The sequence below is a fragment of the Amblyraja radiata genome, chromosome 33 (assembly GCF_010909765.2).
Source record: "Amblyraja radiata isolate CabotCenter1 chromosome 33, sAmbRad1.1.pri, whole genome shotgun sequence".
Lineage (NCBI taxonomy): Eukaryota > Metazoa > Chordata > Chondrichthyes > Rajiformes > Rajidae > Amblyraja > Amblyraja radiata.
This window is the reverse complement of record NC_045988.1, coordinates 6,911,234-6,932,047: the sequence shown is the minus strand read 5'-3', so window position 1 is coordinate 6,932,047 and position 20,814 is coordinate 6,911,234. Positions and strand designations below refer to the sequence as shown.

Here is a 20,814-nt window from a genome sequence, read left to right as displayed (position 1 = left end):
GGGAAGATACAGAATGCAGAATATAGTTCTCAGCATTGTAGTGCATCAGTTCCACAGTCAGAGTCCAATGTCTGCAATAGGGTAGAGGTGAATCGGACAGTAGCCTAGCTTATGGAAGCCAGATATAGGTGGGAATTAAGTTGTTCCTGAGTTTGGAACCCTATTAGAATCTGTGCAATGGGCTCTAAAGCTCTCTGATCATCCTCTTCACCAGGCTGAGAGAGAGGCTGAGATATTGTTATTGTCACGGCTGAGGTAGGTTTAAAATAACCAGGAACAATACCTGCTGTGTGGCATAACGCCTGGAAACCTTTGCTATACACGTGGAGGCTTCAGAGCTCTGGCAAAGGGCAGGGTTTTTTTTTTTACTGTGGTCAGATATAATTGATGGGGTAGAAGCCTATGATGTGTCTGCAAAGCTAATCTATTAAAATGAGGTCCTGGTGGAATGGAGGCCTGAATATGACCTTTCTCCGCAGGTGATTAATTACACATACCATTACAGTACTGGAGCAAATTTTCAGAGAGTCTGATGACAGTGCAAAGTAGAAAGAGTTAAAAGCATCTTAGATGAAAGACTTGAGCCTGGTGTTATTCTCCTTGGGTTAACGTTTAAGGCTTCAAGATAAATCCATGTAAACCTCTCCAGTCTTGAACCATCTTACAGTCCTGATATGTTCAAAGGACGTGAGGCTGGAATGCAGCTTATAAACAGCTGACAACCCAGCCTGACGTAATGGAGCAACACGACAGCCAGATACTAGATCTTTATCATCAACACAGCGCAGCGGTGTACGTTGAGATTAAACTACTGCCTCTTGGCGAACTGTATGTTGTGGCTTTCCTAATCCATCAGCAAAAGTAATCAAGTAACTTAGATACTCGTTGATCTTAAAGTATTTAGAGTCAAAGAGTCACAGTCATGCAGCCCTTTTGCCCGACCTACCCACTCCAACCAAGATTCTCCATCTATGCTAGTCCCCACATGTTTGGCTCATATCCCTCCAAACATTTCCAATTCCAGTTCCTGTCCAAATATCTTTTAAATGTTGTTATAGTACTTGCCCCCCAACTACTTCCGAGAGTCATGGAGTCCTGGAGTCATACAGCGTAGAAACAGGCCTTTCGGCCCAACTTGCCCACGCCGACCAACATGCTCCATCTACATTAGTCCCACCTGCCTGCGTTTGGTCTATATCTCTCTACACCTCTTCTATCTGTGTACCTGTCAAAATATCCTCTGGTAGCTTGTTCCATATACCTATCACCCTCTGTGTGGAAAAGTTGCCCCTCATCTTCCTATTAAATCTCGTCTCTCTCACCTTAAACCTATTTCCTCTGGTTCTTGATTACCCTGTGTAAAATACATGATTTTATACATCTCCCCTCTGCCTCCTGCACTGCAAGGAATAAAGCCCTAGCCTGCCCAACCTCTCTCTATAAACCCTCAAGTCCAGGCAACTTTCAGTAAACACAAGGAACAAGGAACATCTACTCGGATTTATCCTGGTAAGTTGCTGCTTCAGTAAAATAAACTAAATGGAAATGTAATATAGGAGTATTCCGTTTTCTGGACACCTAATGGATTTGCAGCAGAATTTATTTCCAAACATTTGAAAGATTTTTTCGGTGAGTTCAAAGCTCTCGGAAGCAAAAGATCAATAGAGTCCTTCTTGTGAAAGGTATAGCCATACATCCCATTCACCAATGTCCACTGCTCTCACTAAATTATACTCTGCACTACAACTAGATGACATTGCCCTCATTACATGCTCATGTAAGTATGATCCCAGTACATGGTCCAGGGCTCAGGAATGTGGAGCTCGAAGTTCGGCATGTCTCCAACAGCCCTTGCCAACCTCCACAGAAGCACGGTGGAAAGCACCCTATCGGGATGCATCACAGCTTGGTTTGGCAACAGCTGTGCCCATGACCGCAATAAATTGTAGAGAGTAGTGGATGTAACCCAGCCCATCACACAAACCAGACTCCCTACTATCAATTCCATCTATACTTCATGCAGCCAATGTAATCGAGGATCATTTCCGCCCCGGTCATTCCCTCTTCTCCCATTGGGCAGATGACACAAAAGTTTGACACAAAAGTTTGAAAGCTCGCTCCACCAGGTTTAGTAACAGCCTCTTCCATGCTGCTATCCGACGACTGAACGGTCCTCCCACAAACTCAATAGTAGTCCCGACCTCCCAACCTACCTCATTGCAGACCTTGCACTTTTTTTAAATCTACACTTACTCCGTAACTAGTTCTATAATACTGTGACACTATGCCGTGCACTCTGGTATTTTTTCTCTTTGCACTAGCTGCTATACTAACTTGTGGCTTGAATGTACTCATGTACAGTATGATTTAATGGGATAGCAATTGGACAAAGCTGTTCACTGTATCTCAGTGCGTGGGATGATAAGAAGAAACTAACACTAATACCAACTGTGTCAGACGCAGTTACTAATCAGCCACTCAAGCAACACCAGCCAAGGCCGAACTAAAGAGTTGGTGTCACGCCCTTTCATTCAGTGTTCCACTATTTGTACATGGTGTGCCCATCACACTTAGAAGGAAGTTATTGAGGAATCTGCAGTTCAAAATGTAGAATTCAATTCAATCACCACTTACACAAATGCCTTGAACTCAACTAAATCGGATCTCCAATGAATTTAAATCAATAAAAAAAAATCAAAGAAGAAGAATTTGACTTCATTCCAAGTTTTCTATTGACCTGTTCATCGTTCAGCATTATCAAAGACAAGTCTCGTTCCCTCTTAGGTAGGTACACACAAAATGCTGGAGTAACTCAGCGGGACTGGCAGCATTCTTAAGGGTCACTGGGAATGAGAGGGGACGATAGATCAAGCAATGGCAGAGTAGAATCGATGGGCTGAACGGCCTACTTCTGCTCCTATAACTTATGAACTTATGAACTTATGAAGTCCCTAGCACTCAGGGACGCAATGTGTTGACTAGTCAGGAAATTTGATGTTTCCTTTGAGTATGTTCCTCCCCAGACAGAATTTGCCCCCTTTCACCGGTAACGTTAACAGCTAAAATTAAGCAAAGTGGTAAGGTAAAGTTTCAACAAGGTCACTCAAGTTTAAACCAGCAAATTAAATTGTCAAACCAAATTGGTAGAAGCAACTGTAGAACAAAGATTCAATGTTAATGTTATTAATGGAAAGGTGTAAATAGTGCAGAGAAGATGTACAAGGATGTTGTATGGACTCGAGGGCCTGAGCTACAGGGAAAGGTCAGGCACGCTGGGACTTTATTTCTTTCAGCTCAGCAGGCTGAGGGGTGAGTTTACAGGAGGGTAAAATATCTTGAGAGGCATAGATAGGGTGAGTGCATGGTCTATTACCCAGGACAGGGAAATCAAGAGCGACTCGGTTTAAAGTGAGAGGAGGAAGATTTAATAGGAAACCGAGGGGTGACTTGACACAGAGGGTGGTGGGTGTATAGGACAAGCTGTTAAATGAAGTCTTTGAGGCAGGTACATTAACAACATTTCAAAGACATTTGGACAGGTACATGGATAGGATAGGAAAGGTTTAGAAGGAGATGGGCTAGGAACAGTCAAATGGGACCAGCTTGGATGGGGAATCTTGGTCAGAATGGGCGAGTTGGGCCGAAGGGTTATTTCCACGCTGTATGACTCTATGATTCTACAACCAAAGGACTTTAAATTTTGGCATTAATGCCAGCTTCACACAGACACTAGGAAGATAATGTAGTTACACACACCCTTTTTTAAAATCTCATACTGATATATTGATATACCCATTGCAAATTCTTTGCTACCATGCACGGACTACTCTTGATAAATGAAACCAGAAAAAAACACACACACACACACACACACGCACACACGCACACACACACGCACACACGCACACACGCACACACGCACACACACACACACACACACACAAACAATAGGAGCAAGCACGGGTAAAAATGCCCCTTCAGTCTGCTTGGTCATTAAATAAGTTCAGATTGATCCCATGCTTCTAGCCCGCTTGGCCTGTGAATGTTTGCTAACATCAGAGGAATACATTTGACGTTACGCCAATGCCCACCTGGGTTGCAATATGGGATGAAATCCAAACTGGGAGCTCACTTTCCTTCCCACCGAGAGCATTATTGGGGACACTAATTGCGGGTCTAACTCAATGCCCGGTTCAGCAACTCGAATGCCCAGACACGAAGGAGGCTACAGAGAATGGTAGGCACTGCCCAGTCCATCACAGGTACTGAATCCTCACCATTGAAAGGATCTACAGGAGGCACTGCCTCAAGATGGCAGTAATTATCGTCAATGACCCACACCACTCTGGCCATGCTCTCATCTCGTTACCACCATCGTGAACAAGGTACCTGGGCATATCTTTCATTCATTTGTTCTTTGTACCATTTCATATCTCTCACTTCCCTCCCTCCTGACTCTCAGTCTGAAGAAAGGACTCGAACTGAAACATCACCCATTCCTTTTCTCCAGGAATGCTGCCTGACCCACAGAGTTACTCCAGCATTTTGTGTCGATCTTCGCTGAAAACTATAACTACCAAGTTCACGAACAGCCTCTTCCCAACAACCATCAGGCTTTCGAACAGTACACAACACTCATGCAAGCAAAAAATGTCATTGTGACAATAAAATATTCGTTCATTCATCTCATCTATGAAATTCAAAGGAGTATCTTTGGCGACACTAAGACCTTTGGGTTTTTTGCACGTATTGTTATTATTAATTTATTGAGTTTTTTTTGTTTATTATATGTTATCTAGGTATATTGCATTCACAGGCCTGTTATGCTGCTACATGTATAAATTTCGTTGTTCCGCTGTCAGTACATATGACAATTAAACACTCTTGACTCTTAACTCTTTGGACGCTTGATACAAACAATGTTGTAAGCTGTAAATTCCCTCGGGATGTGTGTTTCAACACCACACCCAGTGATGGGTTTCCCAGCTGTTGGTCGTCTGACCTTCGGTTAAGCGCTAAAGCATCTTTATGGTTCATTAAGCAAGTATACAGAACCAGGCTGGTGTGAGTCTGGGTCAGGAAGAGAGACTTCTGCAGTCCATGTGTGATATTGTGCATCAGCTAATTCTCCAGATAAAACTCCATCAGAAAATCTCACGAGCTGACTTAACCCTGAAATACCACATTCTGCTTTCCATTTCCCCAAACATTTAATATTGTCCCTTGCGCTGGAACAAGAACCAGCACAGGCCACCACATTTTAGCTCTTGAGTCCAGCTGCCAAGACTTGAGGCCCTGAGCAAAGGGAGAGATTGGGTGGGGTAGGACTTTATCCCTTAACGGCGTGTCCCACTTGGGTGTTTTTTGCGCGTCATTTACGCGACATCATTTACGCATCACGACGCATGACGCGCACATGATGCGCATTACGTGCGCATGGTGCGTGGTGATGCAGGCAGTGACGCGCGGTCATGCGCGGCGCCCCAGGATTTTGGGATGTACAAGTGGGACAGGCCCTTTAGAGGCTGACGGATGTGACCTTATAGAGGTTTATAAAATCATGAGGGGAAAAGATAGATTGAATGCATAGTCTTTAACTCAGGGTTGTGGAATCGAAAACCAGAGATTTTAAAGTGAAAGGGACAAGGTTCATTAGTAACATAAGAGACAATTTTTTCACTCAGAGTGTGATGGGTATATGGAACAAGCTGCAAGAAGAGGTCGTTGAGGGAGATACTATAACACCATTTGAAGGACACTTCTACAGGTACATGGATAGGAAAGGTTTGGGGGAATATGGGGCAAACTCTGCCATTAATATGATCCCCTACATTAGGTTATTGCTATCAATCTATTAAAGTAATTTATTGTGTGCAGAACTTTGAAAGGTGCGATATTCTGTCCTCAAACAAAAAAATCTGCACTGATCCATGTATTCTTTTCTTGGGAGGCACAAGGAACTGCAGATACCTGTTTACAGAAAGCAAAAACACAAAGTGCTGGAGTATCTCAACTGCTCAAGCAGCTTTTCTGGAGAACATGGAGTCTGAAAAAGGGTCTTGACCCAAAACGTTGCCTATCCTTGTCCCCCAGGGATGCTTAGTTTAGTTTAGTTTAGATTCCTTTGTTGTCACGTATACTGAGGTACAGTGAAAACCTATTGTTGCATGCAAACCAGTCGGCGGAAAGACAATACATGATTACATTTGAGCCATCCACAGTGTACAGATACAGGATAAAGGGAATAACATGACTAATGTTTAGTGCAAGATAAAGTCCGATCAAAAATAGTCCGAGGGTCTCCAACGAGCTGGATAGTAGCTCAGGACCACTCTCTAGTTGTTGAAAGGATGGTTCAGTTGCCTGAGAACAATTGTGCAGAAACTGTCCCTGAATCTGGAGGTGTGCTTGTTCATACCTCTATACCTTTTGCCCGATGGAAGAGGGATAAGAAGGAGTGACCATGGTGCGACTTGCCCTTGACTATGCTGCTGGCCTTGCCGAGGCAGCGTGAGGTGTAAATGGAAGGGAAGAGTTACTCCAGCACTTTGTGTTTATCTATTTTTTCCTGACCATTTCATTTCAACATCAGTGTGGAAAAACAGCAAACGAAAAGGAGAGAAGCTGAGACAAAAATAAACACAGTGACATTTCCATCTTACTGCCAAAGCTATGGCAATTGCTATCACAATGTTATTCCCATATAAGGTCTTTGAACCTCATCTCTGGCAGAACATCGAGAACAGAGAGTTAGCCACTGGATGAAATATACTGGTGAACAAACACTCTTCATTCATATTGAAAACTTAGTTCTGATGGAGGGCTGCATCCCAAAGACCTCATTCCAAACACTAACTCAAGTTAATAGGGCTCAGTCCTTTGTCTCGAAGTACGCTGCATGCTGGTTTAGTATCTAGATGACAGGATACTGTAAACTAGCATTTTATAACCCTTGTCTACTGGCAGTCAGCAATCATGTAAGATGGAACTGCAGGTGCTGGTTTAAACCGAAGATTGACACAAAAAAGCTGGAGTAACTCAGCGGGACAGGCAGCATCTCTGGAGAGAAGGAATGGGTGGTGTTTCGGGTGGAGACCCTTCTTCAGACTGGTCAGGGATAAGGGAAACGAGAGATATAGACGATGATGTAGAGAGATAAAGAACAATGAATGAAAGATATGCAAAAAAGGAACGATGATCAAGGCAACAGGCCATTGTTAGCTTTGTTTAAGAAGGAACTTCAGACGCTGGAAAATCGAAGGTAGACATAAATGCTGGAGAAACTCAGCGGGTGAGGCAGCATCTATGGAGCGAAGGAAATAGGCAACTTTTCGGGTCGTTTGTTAGGTGAAAACGAGAAGCTAGTGTGATTTGGGTGCAACTTGAGGAACTCATCATTACTTTTTTGCATATCTTTCATTCATTGTTCTTTATCTCTCTACATCATAGTCAAAATCTTTAATTTCCCTTATCCCTAACCAGTCTAAAGAAGGGTCTTGACCTGAAACGTCACCCATTCCTCCTCTTCAGAGATGCTGCCTGTCCCACTGAGTTACTCCAGCTTTTTGTGTCTATTTGCAGTCAGCAATTGTTCTCAGTGGACATTGACTAAGAAAGAATCAGAATTTCTTTTGCATTGTTTCAACTAAATTCTGAAATGATGTTTGATATCAAATCGAGGGGGGAAAGAGAGACGTTACTGGAATCCATTCAACATTAACTGTTTCCCAGAGCCACATTCGCCTGTGATTGAGGCAATTGGGATATAGTCCTATGGTCACAACTGGTGTTTTATATGTGTAGTAATGACTTCATGTTCTTTACTTAGAAAATTTCTTAAGGAGAAAATATGCCAAGTAATATAATATAGCATTCCCTGTCCATGGTGTAAAAATAAAACCAACAGTCCCAAATTAAAGAGCGTTTAGCACAAAAAAATGTAAAGAGAAAGATTTTCCTGATGATTTATGATAATAAAGCTCATAGTTTGTGAGTTCACAAACGCCTACATCTACTTTTAGTTTAAGTTTACTTTAATTTTGAGATACAGTGCAGAAACAGGCCCTTCGGCCCATCGAGTCCATGCCAAGCAGCGATCCCTGCACACTAACACTATCCTACACACTCTGAGGGACAATTTACGATTACACCAAGCCAATTAACCTACAAATCTGTATGCCTTTGCAGTGTGGGGGGAAACTGGAGCTCCTGGAGAAAACCCACGCAGATCACTAGACTCTCTCACTAATGAAAACATCCTCTCCACATCCACTCCATCCAAGCCTTTCACTGTTCGGTAAGTTTCAACGAAATCCACCATCATCCTTCTGAAGACCAGCGAGCACAGGCCCAGAGTGGTTAAACACTCATCATCCTTCAATCCAATCATCCCTAGGATCATTCTCATAAACCTCCTCTGGACCCTCTCTCTAACGCCAACCCATCCCTCCACAAAGCTTCTCACAATACTCCAAAAATGGTCTGACCAGCAACTTACAAAGCCTTGGCATCACATCCCTGATTTCATATTCTTGTCCTTGCAAAACGAACGTCAACATTGAATAAAATCCCTGAAATCTTGGCAGCTTGGTTGAGTTTCCACTGTTGCTTCATGGTCGATCTGCACTTGAGATAAAAGTTTCATCTGCACAGCATCCCCTGAGCGGGGCACTGAACTCTGAGCCCTGCAATAAATTCAGATCAAGGGTATACAAATTCACTTTGAAGTCTTCACGTTAGCGGAGTCGGCACGAGTGGTCATCAGTCAAAGCCTCTCTCCGGGGTCTCTCTATGTTCCCACGGACAAAACACACTCTTGATTGAATGTAACTGCACAGGCCAACCACCTTCTGCTTATTGTGCAATAAATACTGTGACGCTCTGGGGGCAGAAAGGTCCAGCATCATGAGAGATGAAAAATATCATGTACCAGAACAGCCTCGCACATACGACTGCTCAAATGTCAAGTTTACAACAGCAGTTGATGCATAATCTCCTTCCTAGATAGTAATAGTGTGTGATCATTGCAGATTCGGAAATATTACCACAATGAGTTCGATTGGCAAACCTGCTCCCACTTCTAGGGTCGTTTTTGCAGAGATGGAGTCATAGTCCTACAGCCTGGAAACAGGCCTTTTGGCCCAACTTGCCCACACCGGCCAACTTGCCCCAGCTACACTAGTCCCACCTGCCTGCATTTGGCCTATATCCCTCCAGACCTGTCCCATCCATCTTTAAAAGACATTTGGACAGATAGGAAAGGTTTGGAGGGATGTGGGCCGAACATGGGCAGGTGGGCCGTGTGTAGATAGGACATGTTGGTCAGCGTGGGCAAGTTGGGTGAGGGGCCTGTTTCCATGCTGTATGACTCTATGACTATGAAATGCAGACAGATCAGTGTCAATACGTACAACATATACGTCTGCCACAGCAAGCGATTCGGAAAGCTAACAGAATGTTCTCAGTTATAGCTTGGGGAATTGAATACAAATGTAAGGAGCTTTTGTTTCAATTATATCTGGCACCAGCAAATCCACACCAGGATTACTCTGCACTCTATGGTCTCCTTATTTAAGGAGGGATGTTAATGACTTGGAAGCAGTTCAAAGAAGATTCACTGCACTAATGCCTAAATTAAAGGGCTTGCTGTTATCTACTGGAGCTTAAAAGAATGAAAAAGGATGATTGAAGCATACAGTTCTGGCTTAGATCTATAGAGGATGTTTCTAAGGTATAGAATGATGGATCCTCTTAACTGGATACCCTGGCTTCCACCCATACCCTGAAGATCTGTGGATTTGTAGGTTAATTGGCTTCTGTAAATTACACTTGGTGTGTAGGGAGTTGATGAGAAAATGGGATAACACAGGAGGCTGTGGAGGCCAAGTCAATGGATATTTTTAAGGGTGAGATTGATAGATTCTTGATTAGTACAGGTGTTGGGTCGGGTTATGGGGATAAGGCAGGAGAATGGCGGTGAGAGAGAAGGATGGATCAGCTATGATTGAATGGCGTAGACTTGATGGGCCGAATGAACTCATTCTACTCCGATCACTTTTAGAACTAGTGTGAACGGGTGATCGAGGGTCAGTGTGGATTCAATGGGCCGAAGGGCCTGTCGCCATGCTGTATCTCCAAACTAAGCTAAACTAATGCAGTAGCTGTAAGTTCACAAGCAAGTGCACTCTGGACATGGAACCAATTTTAGAGGAAGGTCTGTCAGACAGAGTACAATTCCACTTCTCAGGAACTATTTAAGCCTTGGTGGGACTTATCAATCTTAAACAGAAACAACAAACTCAGGGCTTTGAACTCCAGCTGAAAGGAAAATATAAAATACTAACCCTGATAATGGAAGTGAAATTGAAGAGTTTCTACTCCTCATTATTTCTGTGCTTATATATTATGGTAAAAGCACTTGCCACATTCCTCTGTCTAATACATTACAGAAAACAATAATTTTATAAGTAAACTAGCTAACCTGTGTATTTAGTGGCAGAGGAATTTGACATTAATGCATTAAACATTCGTTTGATTATATCATCGTTTACATTCCAGGTTCCACACAATGTGGAAAGAAATCATACACTTTGTGAATGGAGTTTCCAATATTCTGAGCCGAGACTTCCACTAACTCTGACTGTCGGAAATTTATTCCCAACGTAGATTTGTCAAAGACTAGAGTGCATAGCTTTGATGTGAAAGAGGTCAAGTTTAAATGAGATGTGCAGAGCAAGTTATTTTACACAGAGGGTACTGGGTGCCTTGAATGTGCTGCTAGGGGTGGTGGTGAGGGCAGATAAGATACGTATTTGAGAGGCATTTAGATAGGTACTTGGATATGCAGGGAATAGAGGGATATGGATCATTTGCTGGCATTAGATGAGATTAATTCGACTTGGCATTATGTTTGACACAGACATTGCGGGCCAAAGTGTCAGTTCCCATGCTGTACTTCAAAGGTTCAAAAGGTTCAAAGGCTCATTTATTGTCAGACACCAATTGGTGTAGTGACATTCAAGTTGTCATTGCAGCACACTAATAAGAATACAACATAACATTATAGAAGAATTTAACATAAAACATCAAAACATCCCCCCACAATGGTTCCTACTGTGAGGGAAGGCACAAAGTCCTTTTCTATATTTCTATGGTTAAACAAATTCCACCCAAAGCCAGTCATATTTTGAAGTACAATTTAGTTTTGTAGCATTTGTAATGAATTTGGAAACTGCCATTTTCCATCAAAAATGGAATGACATAGGATCGGAATTCATTGACAGGCAAAGCACAAAGTGCTGGAGGAACTCAGCAGGTCAGGCAGCATCTGTTGAGGGAATTGTCAGATAATGTTTCAGGATGGAACCCTTCTTCAGATCCTTCCGTCCACAGGTGCTGCATGACCCATTGAGTTCCTGCGGCACTTTGTGTTTTGCTCAACATTCCAGCATCTGCAGTCTCTTTAGATGTTACACCAGTAAATGACAGAAATAGATGCATAGTTATCCATAGATTAGTGAACTCGTGCTTAAATCTTTTTCAGTGTGCTTATCTTGATGTTGAGAATCTTCCAGAGTAGGTTGGGTTACAGATATCTGCCAGAAATTGCCATCAGGGACCTCATTACAATGTAGTTGGAACGATGGACATCCTATGGCATCAGCTTAGTTTAGTTTAGTTTAGAGATACAGCGTGGAAACAGGCCCTTTGGCTCACTGAGTGCCCACCGACCATCGATCACCCGCACACTAGTTCTATCCTGGTGTTCAAGTCTGGTTCAAATCTGGCGACTGTGTATACTGGCTTAGTGTACTACTATTATACACGTACTGTATCTGAGATGCTTATCTAAGATGCATCCAAGTGCTCATGTATAATGTTACTTGTACTGAACTGAATTTAAACAGACAATAAAGTACCAGTGAACGTCAGGGACAATTTACAGAAGCTAATTAAATGACAAACCCAAATGTCTTTGGAGTGTTGGAGAAAATCGGAGCACCCGGAGAAAACCCATGTGGTCACGGGGAGAACGTGCAAACTCCGTACAGACAAGCACCCATAGACAGGATTGAGCTCGGTTCTTTGGCGCTGTAAGGCAGCAACTCTACCGCTGCGTCACCCAATGCTGAAGGGGACTAGTTGGGTGCCAGTGGCGAAGCTGTCACACATGGCCGTGGGCATGTAGTGCTAATGACGCCCAAGGGATTCTTCCTGGTCGTTGGCTGTTGCGGTCAATCTGACAACTCAATTGGCGGAGAACGCTCAGCTCACCTTCCATTCACCACTGCTTCAAATCCACAATCAACGGTTCTCTCTGGGCCTTGAAAATATAATTACATACAAAACAAGAGCAGGAGTTGGCTGTGCATCTCTCCAGTTTCCCATTCAGTCGCATAAGGTCTGATTGTGGTCTCAACACTTTCCCCACAACCCTCGATTCACCAATTGACCTCCAACCTTGAGTACACTTGCCGACTCAGCTTCCACCCTCCCAGGAGTATCTGAAGGGTTCAACGTCATCAGAGAGAAGAAATTCACCAACTCCATAGTAAATTGGTGAACAGTTTACCCTGTGATTCTGTCCCTGATTCTGGACACCTACCAAAGCAAACATCCTCCGAAAACCATCCTGTCTAAATCCCTCAGTCTTAAACATTCAGACTAAATCATCTCATTACTCTTCAGCACCGCGAATATGTATCCAAGCTCTTCAATCGGTCCCCGCCACTCTAAGAAGTATTTAGTACGTTTTATGCTTAACAAACCTATCACCTTTGCTCCAGTTTTGGACAAAACTACTGCAACCTGGAGTAATCTGTACATCTGGGCTCCAGAGAGGAAATTGAAAGGGACCCAAGATTGGGTCACACTCTTGCTTACATCCAAGCTTGCATGACCACCGAGGACTGAGCTGCACTGAGGTGATCTCCTCGTTGTCGGCAGTGAAAAGTCTCACAGCATTCATTGTGTAGGCTAATTAAGAATGTCTTGTGTCGAGAACAGCCAAAAATGGAAATGGAAGTGGAGGGAGAGGCGAGGGGGAGAAACAATTAGGACAAGAGGAGCAGAGAAAGGAATGTTGTTTTTTTACTCATGATTACAATTAATTTTGTGTGATCCAGCAGAAAGAATGATCAATCTTGTTTCTTTGCAGTTGGATGGACCACTTCACACAGGCCCACGTTTCCATGTTGAAACATTAGCAGACTGAATCTAATTAAACTAAAGCCCCGGATGAGCATTGGGTATTTGTACCTGGCCTGGTATACGTTTCATTGAGTCTGTATCCAAACTAAACACGCCTCATTAATAAGCAAACCGTCAAAGATAAACTATTCTGGGAACACAAGGAGACACGAGGAGTTAATGGTTAATCGGGCAAAACACATAAGCTGTTGAAATGAGGAGTGGGCAGAGACTTCAGGGTCAGTGCTCCAGTGATCTAGAAATGGACCTGCTCAGGCATTTTAATTTCTGACATACAAAAACAAATATGCATGAGCCTGCATATGTGTCGGGGATGCCAATTCAAGTCCATTTAAGTTCAGCTCATGGCCAAGATGTGTAGGAAGGAACTGCAGATGCCGGTTTACACCGAAGATAAACCCAAATAGACCTCATGACGGAGCGGCCTCTGCAGTCAGTCTGTCTTTTTTTTCTTTTTGTCCTGTTAAGTGGATGTCTTGGTTTTAGTTTTTATATTATTTTTAGCTGTGTATATGTGGGGGGAGGGGGGGGGGAGTGGAAACGTTTTAATCTCTATCCTGTACGGGGACCCGACTTTTTCCTTGTCGAGTCTCCGTTGTCATTGGGCCTAACATTGTGGAGCCGGCGGCCTCCGACCGGAATCGACCTGGGGCTCCAGTCGCGGAGCCTGCGGACTCACCATCGCGGAGCTGGCCGACTTCGGAGTGGTAGCAGTTAGAGGTCGCTAATGAATGCCGGCCTTGATGTAACATCCAGTGTGAGAGAATAAACAAAAAGTGTCGCCTAAAGTGAGTGCGAAAACTATTTTTTCTCTTATAGGAAGAGCCACGATGCATAATTTATTGGACATTAGTGTATCGTCGCCATTATTTGATGTATGTTGCAACAAAGCATCCAGATCACACTCCTACCTGTTTACAGAATAACAGATTACAAGAATAAAGAGGAGCCCGACATGGGGGGGGGTCGCTGAGAGAACAAAGTGGGGTCATTAGAGACTACATTGAAGACTTGTGTGAATACCCTAACATTGCCAGCCACCTATACATAGAAAAAGTAGTAAACACTGCCCAGTCCATCATCGGCTCTGACCTCCCTTCCATCGAGGGGATCTATCGCAGTCACTGCCTCAGCCAATATCATCAAAGACCTGTCCCACCCCAATTATTCCTTCTTCTCCCAGCTCCCATTGGGCAGAAGGTACAGAGGCGTGAAAGCGTACACCACCACAGCTTCTTCTCCTCTGGTTATCAGGTTTCTGAACAGTCTTGCCATAAGCTAGACTACTGCCCGATTCACATAGGCCCCATTGCGAACATTAGACTTTGTCTCTGGAACTGATGCGCTACAATGCTGAGAACTATATTCTACACTCTGTATCTTCCCCTTTGCTCTGCCTATTGCACTTGAATTGACTTGATTGTAGTTATTATCAGATCTAATTGGATGCCATGCAAAATAAAACGTTTCACTGTACCTCAGTACATATGACAACAGCAAACATTAACATAGACATGATGGAAAATAAAAAATTCACAACATTGGAAACTAATATTTTTCCTGTTCCTTGTGGATGCTAACATGAAACAACACATGAAAGACACACGACGTACCTGTTTAGTGAAGAGTACTGCAGTGTCGTAGTACTCTGGATGCTTATCATTGGCCTTGTTAAACTTCTTCTGCCAAGCACAGAAGTTCCTGAGTGTGAGCGCAGCATTGCTGGAGATCTTCGGGCCCTTCTCCTCGTGGTTAATGACCATAAGCTTGACCACCACGATGCTGATGGGGTTGAGGATGCTGGGGTGTTTGTACAACCGGGCAGCCACTGCCATCAACATTAGGACATAGTGCTTGAGGTCGTCACCGTGGAAGTTGGCCATTGATTCATCAGCGACCACCAAAGTCTCCACAAAGCGGGGGATTGATGCAAATCTCTTGGATCTACTGTTCTTTTTCCCCTCGTGTTCTCCTTTGGGTGAAGGGTCCATGGTATGGGAAGCTTTAAAAGAAAATTTATTATAAAGACATTGGCAGGTTTTACAAAACTCTTGAGTGTCATTTTGTTGGCATTCAACCTTCATTAAATGAGCACTAGTTTTATCACTTAAAAGTAAAATTGTCACAGATTGATAGAAAATGGTTCAATGGTTCATGTATTGTCATGTGTACCAAAGATAGTGATATTTTGCATATAGATGAGGAAGATCATTGCTGTACATAAAGCCAATCCCTGATTAAGAAATACACCTGAATGACAATATAATGAAACAAGGATGGATAAAACAGATTTTATATTGTTATGTTGAGATTGAAGAAGGGTCCTGACCTGAAACATCACTTATCCATATTCTCCATAAATGCTGCTTGACCTGCTGAGTTACTCCAGCACTTGAAGTCTTTTTTTTTAAATACTATCATTTATTGCTCATACCAGCCTTCCCAGGTCCCAAACAATGCATATCTAATAAAGTTGGGTCTGTGACGGGTTTGATATGGCATCCAGGTGATATTATTCTAAACATTATTATCTATATATTAAATAATTACAACATGATTCTTGCAGATCCTTTGGAGATTTCAGGGTGGTACAGTGGTGCAGCGGTAGATTTGCTGCCTTACAGCGCCTGGTTCGTTTCTGACCTCGTGCTGTCTGTATGGAATTTGTACGTTCTCCCCATGGGCTTTCTCCAGGGTCTCCGGTTTGAATGGATGAATGAATGAATGAATGAATGAATGAATAAATGAATGAATGAATGAATGAATGAATGAATGAATGAATGAATGAATGATTGAATAGCTTATTTCGGTCATACATTAAAAAAGAACAAAATGTTACAATCTGTGTGAATATGAACCAACACTGTATCCATTTCACACAACGTTCACATAATCAATGACCGAAAAAGGAATAGGCTGAAGCCACAAAGCTTATTTTTGACTATCCTATACTCCCACACTCAAAAGACATACAGGTTTGCAGGTTAGTTGGCCCTTGGTAAAATTGTAAATTGTCCCTAGTGTGTGTGGGATAGTGTTAGTGTGTAGTGATCGCTGACCGCATGGACTCGGTGTGCCGCAGGGCCTGTTCCCATGCTGTATCTCCAAACTAAACTTCAGTGTTTTCTGAACAATTCCCACTGTGCGAATACCATAACAATGTTCGCCTCTTCAACTACTTTTTTTTTTAATAGTACACTCACCCACAATTCACGACTGATGTGATCCTATAGGTATTTCCCCAGATATATATTTATTTTAATCCTTAAATGATTAAAAAGTAAAATATTCATGTTTCACATTTGAAACTTTGATCGTAATTTTTCAACTTCTACTTTATTTTTGTTACTCCATGCTCTGAAAAATGTTTCAAACTTTTAAAGAGTAGCTATCTACGTCTTGGTTTGTTATCCAAAAAAATCTTCAATGTAATTCTTCAATGTGTGCAAGCACTATCAAAACATTTAGGCAGATACGTGGATAGGACAGGTTTAGTGGGCCAAATGCAGGCAGGTGGGACGAGTGTACATAGAAACATAGAAACAGAGAAAATAGGTGCAGGGGTAGGCCATTCGGCCCTTCGAGCCTGCACCACCATTCAATATGATCATCCAACTCTGTAGATTGGGGCATGTTGGTCGGCATCAGCAGGTTGGGCCGAATGGCCTGATTGCACGCTGCATGACTGCTCGGCCACATTGACGATGTTTTGGCTGGAGGGCTCAGGGGATCCCTGTGAACTGGTGGGGAGGGAATCTCCATGCCCGGCAGTGTGGTATTTCATTGCTGAGTGCCAAGTCCTCTGGATACAGATACTGACAGGTGCAAAATGCAACAATCTGTATGGATGTGGCTCACTTAAGAAGCAGAATTGACCGCAAAACACAGATTTTGTGTCAAGTAGGGATAGGGATAGGAAGGGCAAGTGAAATGTTGCCCGGAGCAATGAACGTATGGGAGTTCATAAGTTCTAGGAGAATTAGGCCATTCGGCCCATCAAGTCTGCACTGCCATTCAATCATGGCTGGTCTATCTTTCCCACTCAACTCCATTCTCCTGCCTTCTCCCCATTGCCCCTGGCTCTATTGCTAAACAAGAACCTGCCAATCTCTGCCTTAAAAATATCCATTGACATGGCCTCCACAATGAATTCCACAGATTCACCACCCTTTGACCAAAGATACTCCTCCTCATCTTTCTAAAGGTACGTCCCTTTATTCTGAGGCTATGGTCTCTGGGTGGGGGGGGGGGGGGGGGGGGGGCGTCGTTAGATGATCAGTGGGAGACGGTGACTTGGCTTCAGCGCTGCAGGAAGGGATAGGCGAACGGTCCCAGGGCAGAAAGGCCGCTTTGAATAACGCATCGAAGCATCGCCGGGGGAGGCTTCCCTGCTGAGGATCCCTTGCCTTCTCCCCATAACCTCTGACACCTGTACTCTGTCACTCTGCGGAATGGCACTGCGGCGGGCAAAGGGTTAACGGGGGGAACCTTTGCCTGGTGTTCAACCCGCGGGAAGATGCGGGATCCACGGCGTCGCTGTTCAGAGGAGACAGATCCACGCTAGCTCTGGGGGTCAGTGGGATCGATAACTCGATTATTGGGATCGATAACTCGATTCTTGGGATCGATAACTCGATTACCTCGATCAGCAACCCATTCGTTCGGATCGATAACTTCATTATTGAGATCGATAACTGGAATATTTGGATCGATAACTCGAATATTTGGATCGATAATTCGATTACCGGGATCAGTAACCCAGTCACCAGGATCGGTAACTCGATTATTGTGATCGATAACTCGACCCGTGGGATCAATAACCCGATTCCTGGAACCGACGATCCGATTTTTTTGGATTTGATATCCCGATCACTGAGGTCGATAACCTAATGTTGAGATCGATACCCATTCATCGGTATCTAAATGCCGACCATCAGTATCGATACCCTTATCTAAGAGTTTGGAATCCTGATATCAGGATCGATGGCTCGATCGGCAGGATCGATATCCCCGATCGCCTGAATCGAAACCCCAATTGCCTGGATCGATACGCAGTGGCCACCAGAATCGAACTCCCGACCATTAGAAAGGCGCACCGCTGCCAGGGTGACAGATGTGGGCAGGTGTGAAGCTGCAGCGGTGGTGGTGGGGGGGGGGGGGGGTGGAGGTAAGCTGAGCTCGCTCGGCTCCCGGGGTTGGAGGTAAGGTTTGGAGCCGAGAGAGGGGTGGACTGCCCGGGTATCAGTGCAGTCTCAACCAGCGCCTCCTCCCCGTGCTAAAGACACAGGAGGGGGAAAGATTTTACATGAACCTGGTGTGTCTGAAGAAGGATCTCGACCTGAAATGAATTGGTTGACCTGAAATGTCACCTAATCCTTTTCTCCAGAGATGCTGCCTGATCCCGCTGAGTCACTCCAGCAATTTCTGCCGGAGGAGGTAGTTATGGCAGCTGGCAGGTACCATAACAGCATTTAAAAGTTGGAGCGTTACATGGATAGGAAAGGTATATAGGGATATGGGCCAAATGGGGGACAGGTGGAATTAGTGTAGATGGGGGATCTTGGTCGGCATAGGCAAGTTGGGCCGAAGGGCCTGTTTCCATACTGTATGGCTTCCAGCGATGGACATTACATTGAATGACTATTTCATCCATGTGAAGCCAGATGCGTAGCGAGGAAGCCCCAGCTGCGGACAGCGGTGGGATGGGCACCTAACGAGGTGTCAGGTGGAGAGAGTCCCGCGTTGCCAAACGCTGACAAGCAAAAGATAGACATAATATGCTGGAGTAACTCAGCGGCTCCAACAGCACCGCTGGAGAAAATGAATAGGTGAACTTTTCTTCAGACGGAGATTCAGGGGAGAGAGATGGTAGAGGCATTGGCATGCAAACGCGCCCTGTCGCAAAAACCTCGCAGAAAAATCTACCGGGGCAGCAGAGTTGCTGCAATAAACATTGTCCACTGTGGCCGCTGGCGGAAAGAGATTCACCACAGAGTCACAGCGTGGAAACAGGCCCGACTGCCCAACATGCCCACGTCGCCCCATCTATACTAGTCCCACCTGTTTGTGTTTGGCCCATATCCATCTAAACCCATCCTATCCATATCTGGGTCTGAAGAAGGATCTCGACCCGAAACGTCACAAATCCCTTTTCTCCAGAGATGCTGCCAGACCGGTGGAGTTACTCCAGCATTTTGTGTCTATCTTTGGTGTAAACCAGCATCTACAGTTCCTTCCTACACATATACTATGCATGTACCTGTCTACCTGTTTCTTAAACGTTGCAAATAGTCACAGCCTCAACTACCTCGTCTGTCAGCCCGTTCCATACATCCACCACCCTTTGTATAAAAACAGTTCCTGTAAAATCCCTTTCCCCTTAAACCTCGATTCCCCTACTCTGGGCAAGAGACTATGTGTGTGCGTGTGCGTGTGCGTGTCTGTCTATTCCTCTCACGCTTTTCGTACACCTCTACAAGGTTGCACTATTGCACATATTTCCGCCAGTTAAAGAAAGATTGAGATCACACCTTTGAATTTCTCCAGCACTGCGAGGTTAGCGTGGGTCGAGCTGACTCCGCAGCGGGACGTGTCGTTTCCCTGGGGCGAGGGCGCGCTCCTGCGGTGGATGATGTGGGTATAATCTCCACCTGCTCCTGCCGGCCTCCCGCTCTCGTTTTTAACCGGCTGGATGAGATACTCCGAGCCATTGGAAGCAAAGGCGCCGCGCATCCCGTTGCACAGACTGAGCGCCGCGTAAGACTCGGGGTCGGCGTTGACCGTGCCCGAGTAGAAGCAGTGGTCCACATTGGCGCCCCAAGTAGGGAGGGGAGTCGCGCCGACCGACTGGACGGTGAATCCCGGCGCCAGGAAGCTCGAATCGGGCACCAAATTCAGGAAGAACTGCTGGTCGAACGCCTCGATCTTAAAGCCCACGCTCTGACCGCGGGCGTGAGCGCTGTTCCTGGCGAGGTGACCAGGATCCAAGCGCACCGGGATGACTAATTCTTCCTTCATGGACACCACGCAGCGGCAGAACCTCAAGGCAAATCCTAGCACCATCACCCAGGCTCCCTCCGACCTCATCGCCAGATCCTTGTTATTCGGTTTTTGTTTTTTTTCCCTTTTATATAACAAAAAGAAGGGGTGATATTCCTTTTGTTTTTACAAAAAAAAGTCCTACAAGGTTAAAATTGCTAAGGTTTCCCTCCGTGATGAAAACAACCCAAATCCAGCACTTTCGCCTCTCCACTCTTCTAGGTAAAATCCAGGGTGGTGTGAGCCTCGGTTCATCACCTCTACTACCTGTGTCCGGCAGTGCAGGCTCTCTGGGTTTATATATATCCCGTCATGTGTACACGGCAGCAAATCAGAGCAGGCACCTCCTGGAAATTGCTTATTGGTCGTGTTTAAAAATATATATAATTTAGTGATTCAGCCACTTGGAGATCCCCCCACCCCCTTTCTCTCTCGCTCTCGTTCTCAACATCATCAGTCCCATCCGATCGTGTCAGGAGCGTATCCCCGGAGAGGTTGCAGCCCGTTATCTCTCCAACACTCTATCTTCTTGTCCCCGTTACCCCCTCCGGTCCAACCCCCCCTCCC

The 20,814-nt window shown here is 44.6% G+C and overlaps 1 protein-coding gene across 1 annotated transcript in view; it reads right to left on the bottom strand.

The window, feature by feature from the left end:
* LOC116991342 (A disintegrin and metalloproteinase with thrombospondin motifs 15-like) overlaps positions 1 to 20,520 on the bottom strand; it is a 45,482-nt gene extending 24,962 nt beyond the window's left edge. The window contains exons 1-2 of the mRNA XM_033049901.1: positions 19,740 to 20,520; positions 14,823 to 15,211 (exon numbers count right to left, since the gene is read on the bottom strand). Of these exons, the coding sequence (XP_032905792.1) occupies positions 14,823 to 15,211; positions 19,740 to 20,295 (945 nt within the window). The 5' untranslated portion in view covers positions 20,296 to 20,520. The remainder of the gene's footprint in view (positions 1 to 14,822; positions 15,212 to 19,739) is intronic.
* Positions 20,521 to 20,814: the final 294 nt, after the last annotated feature.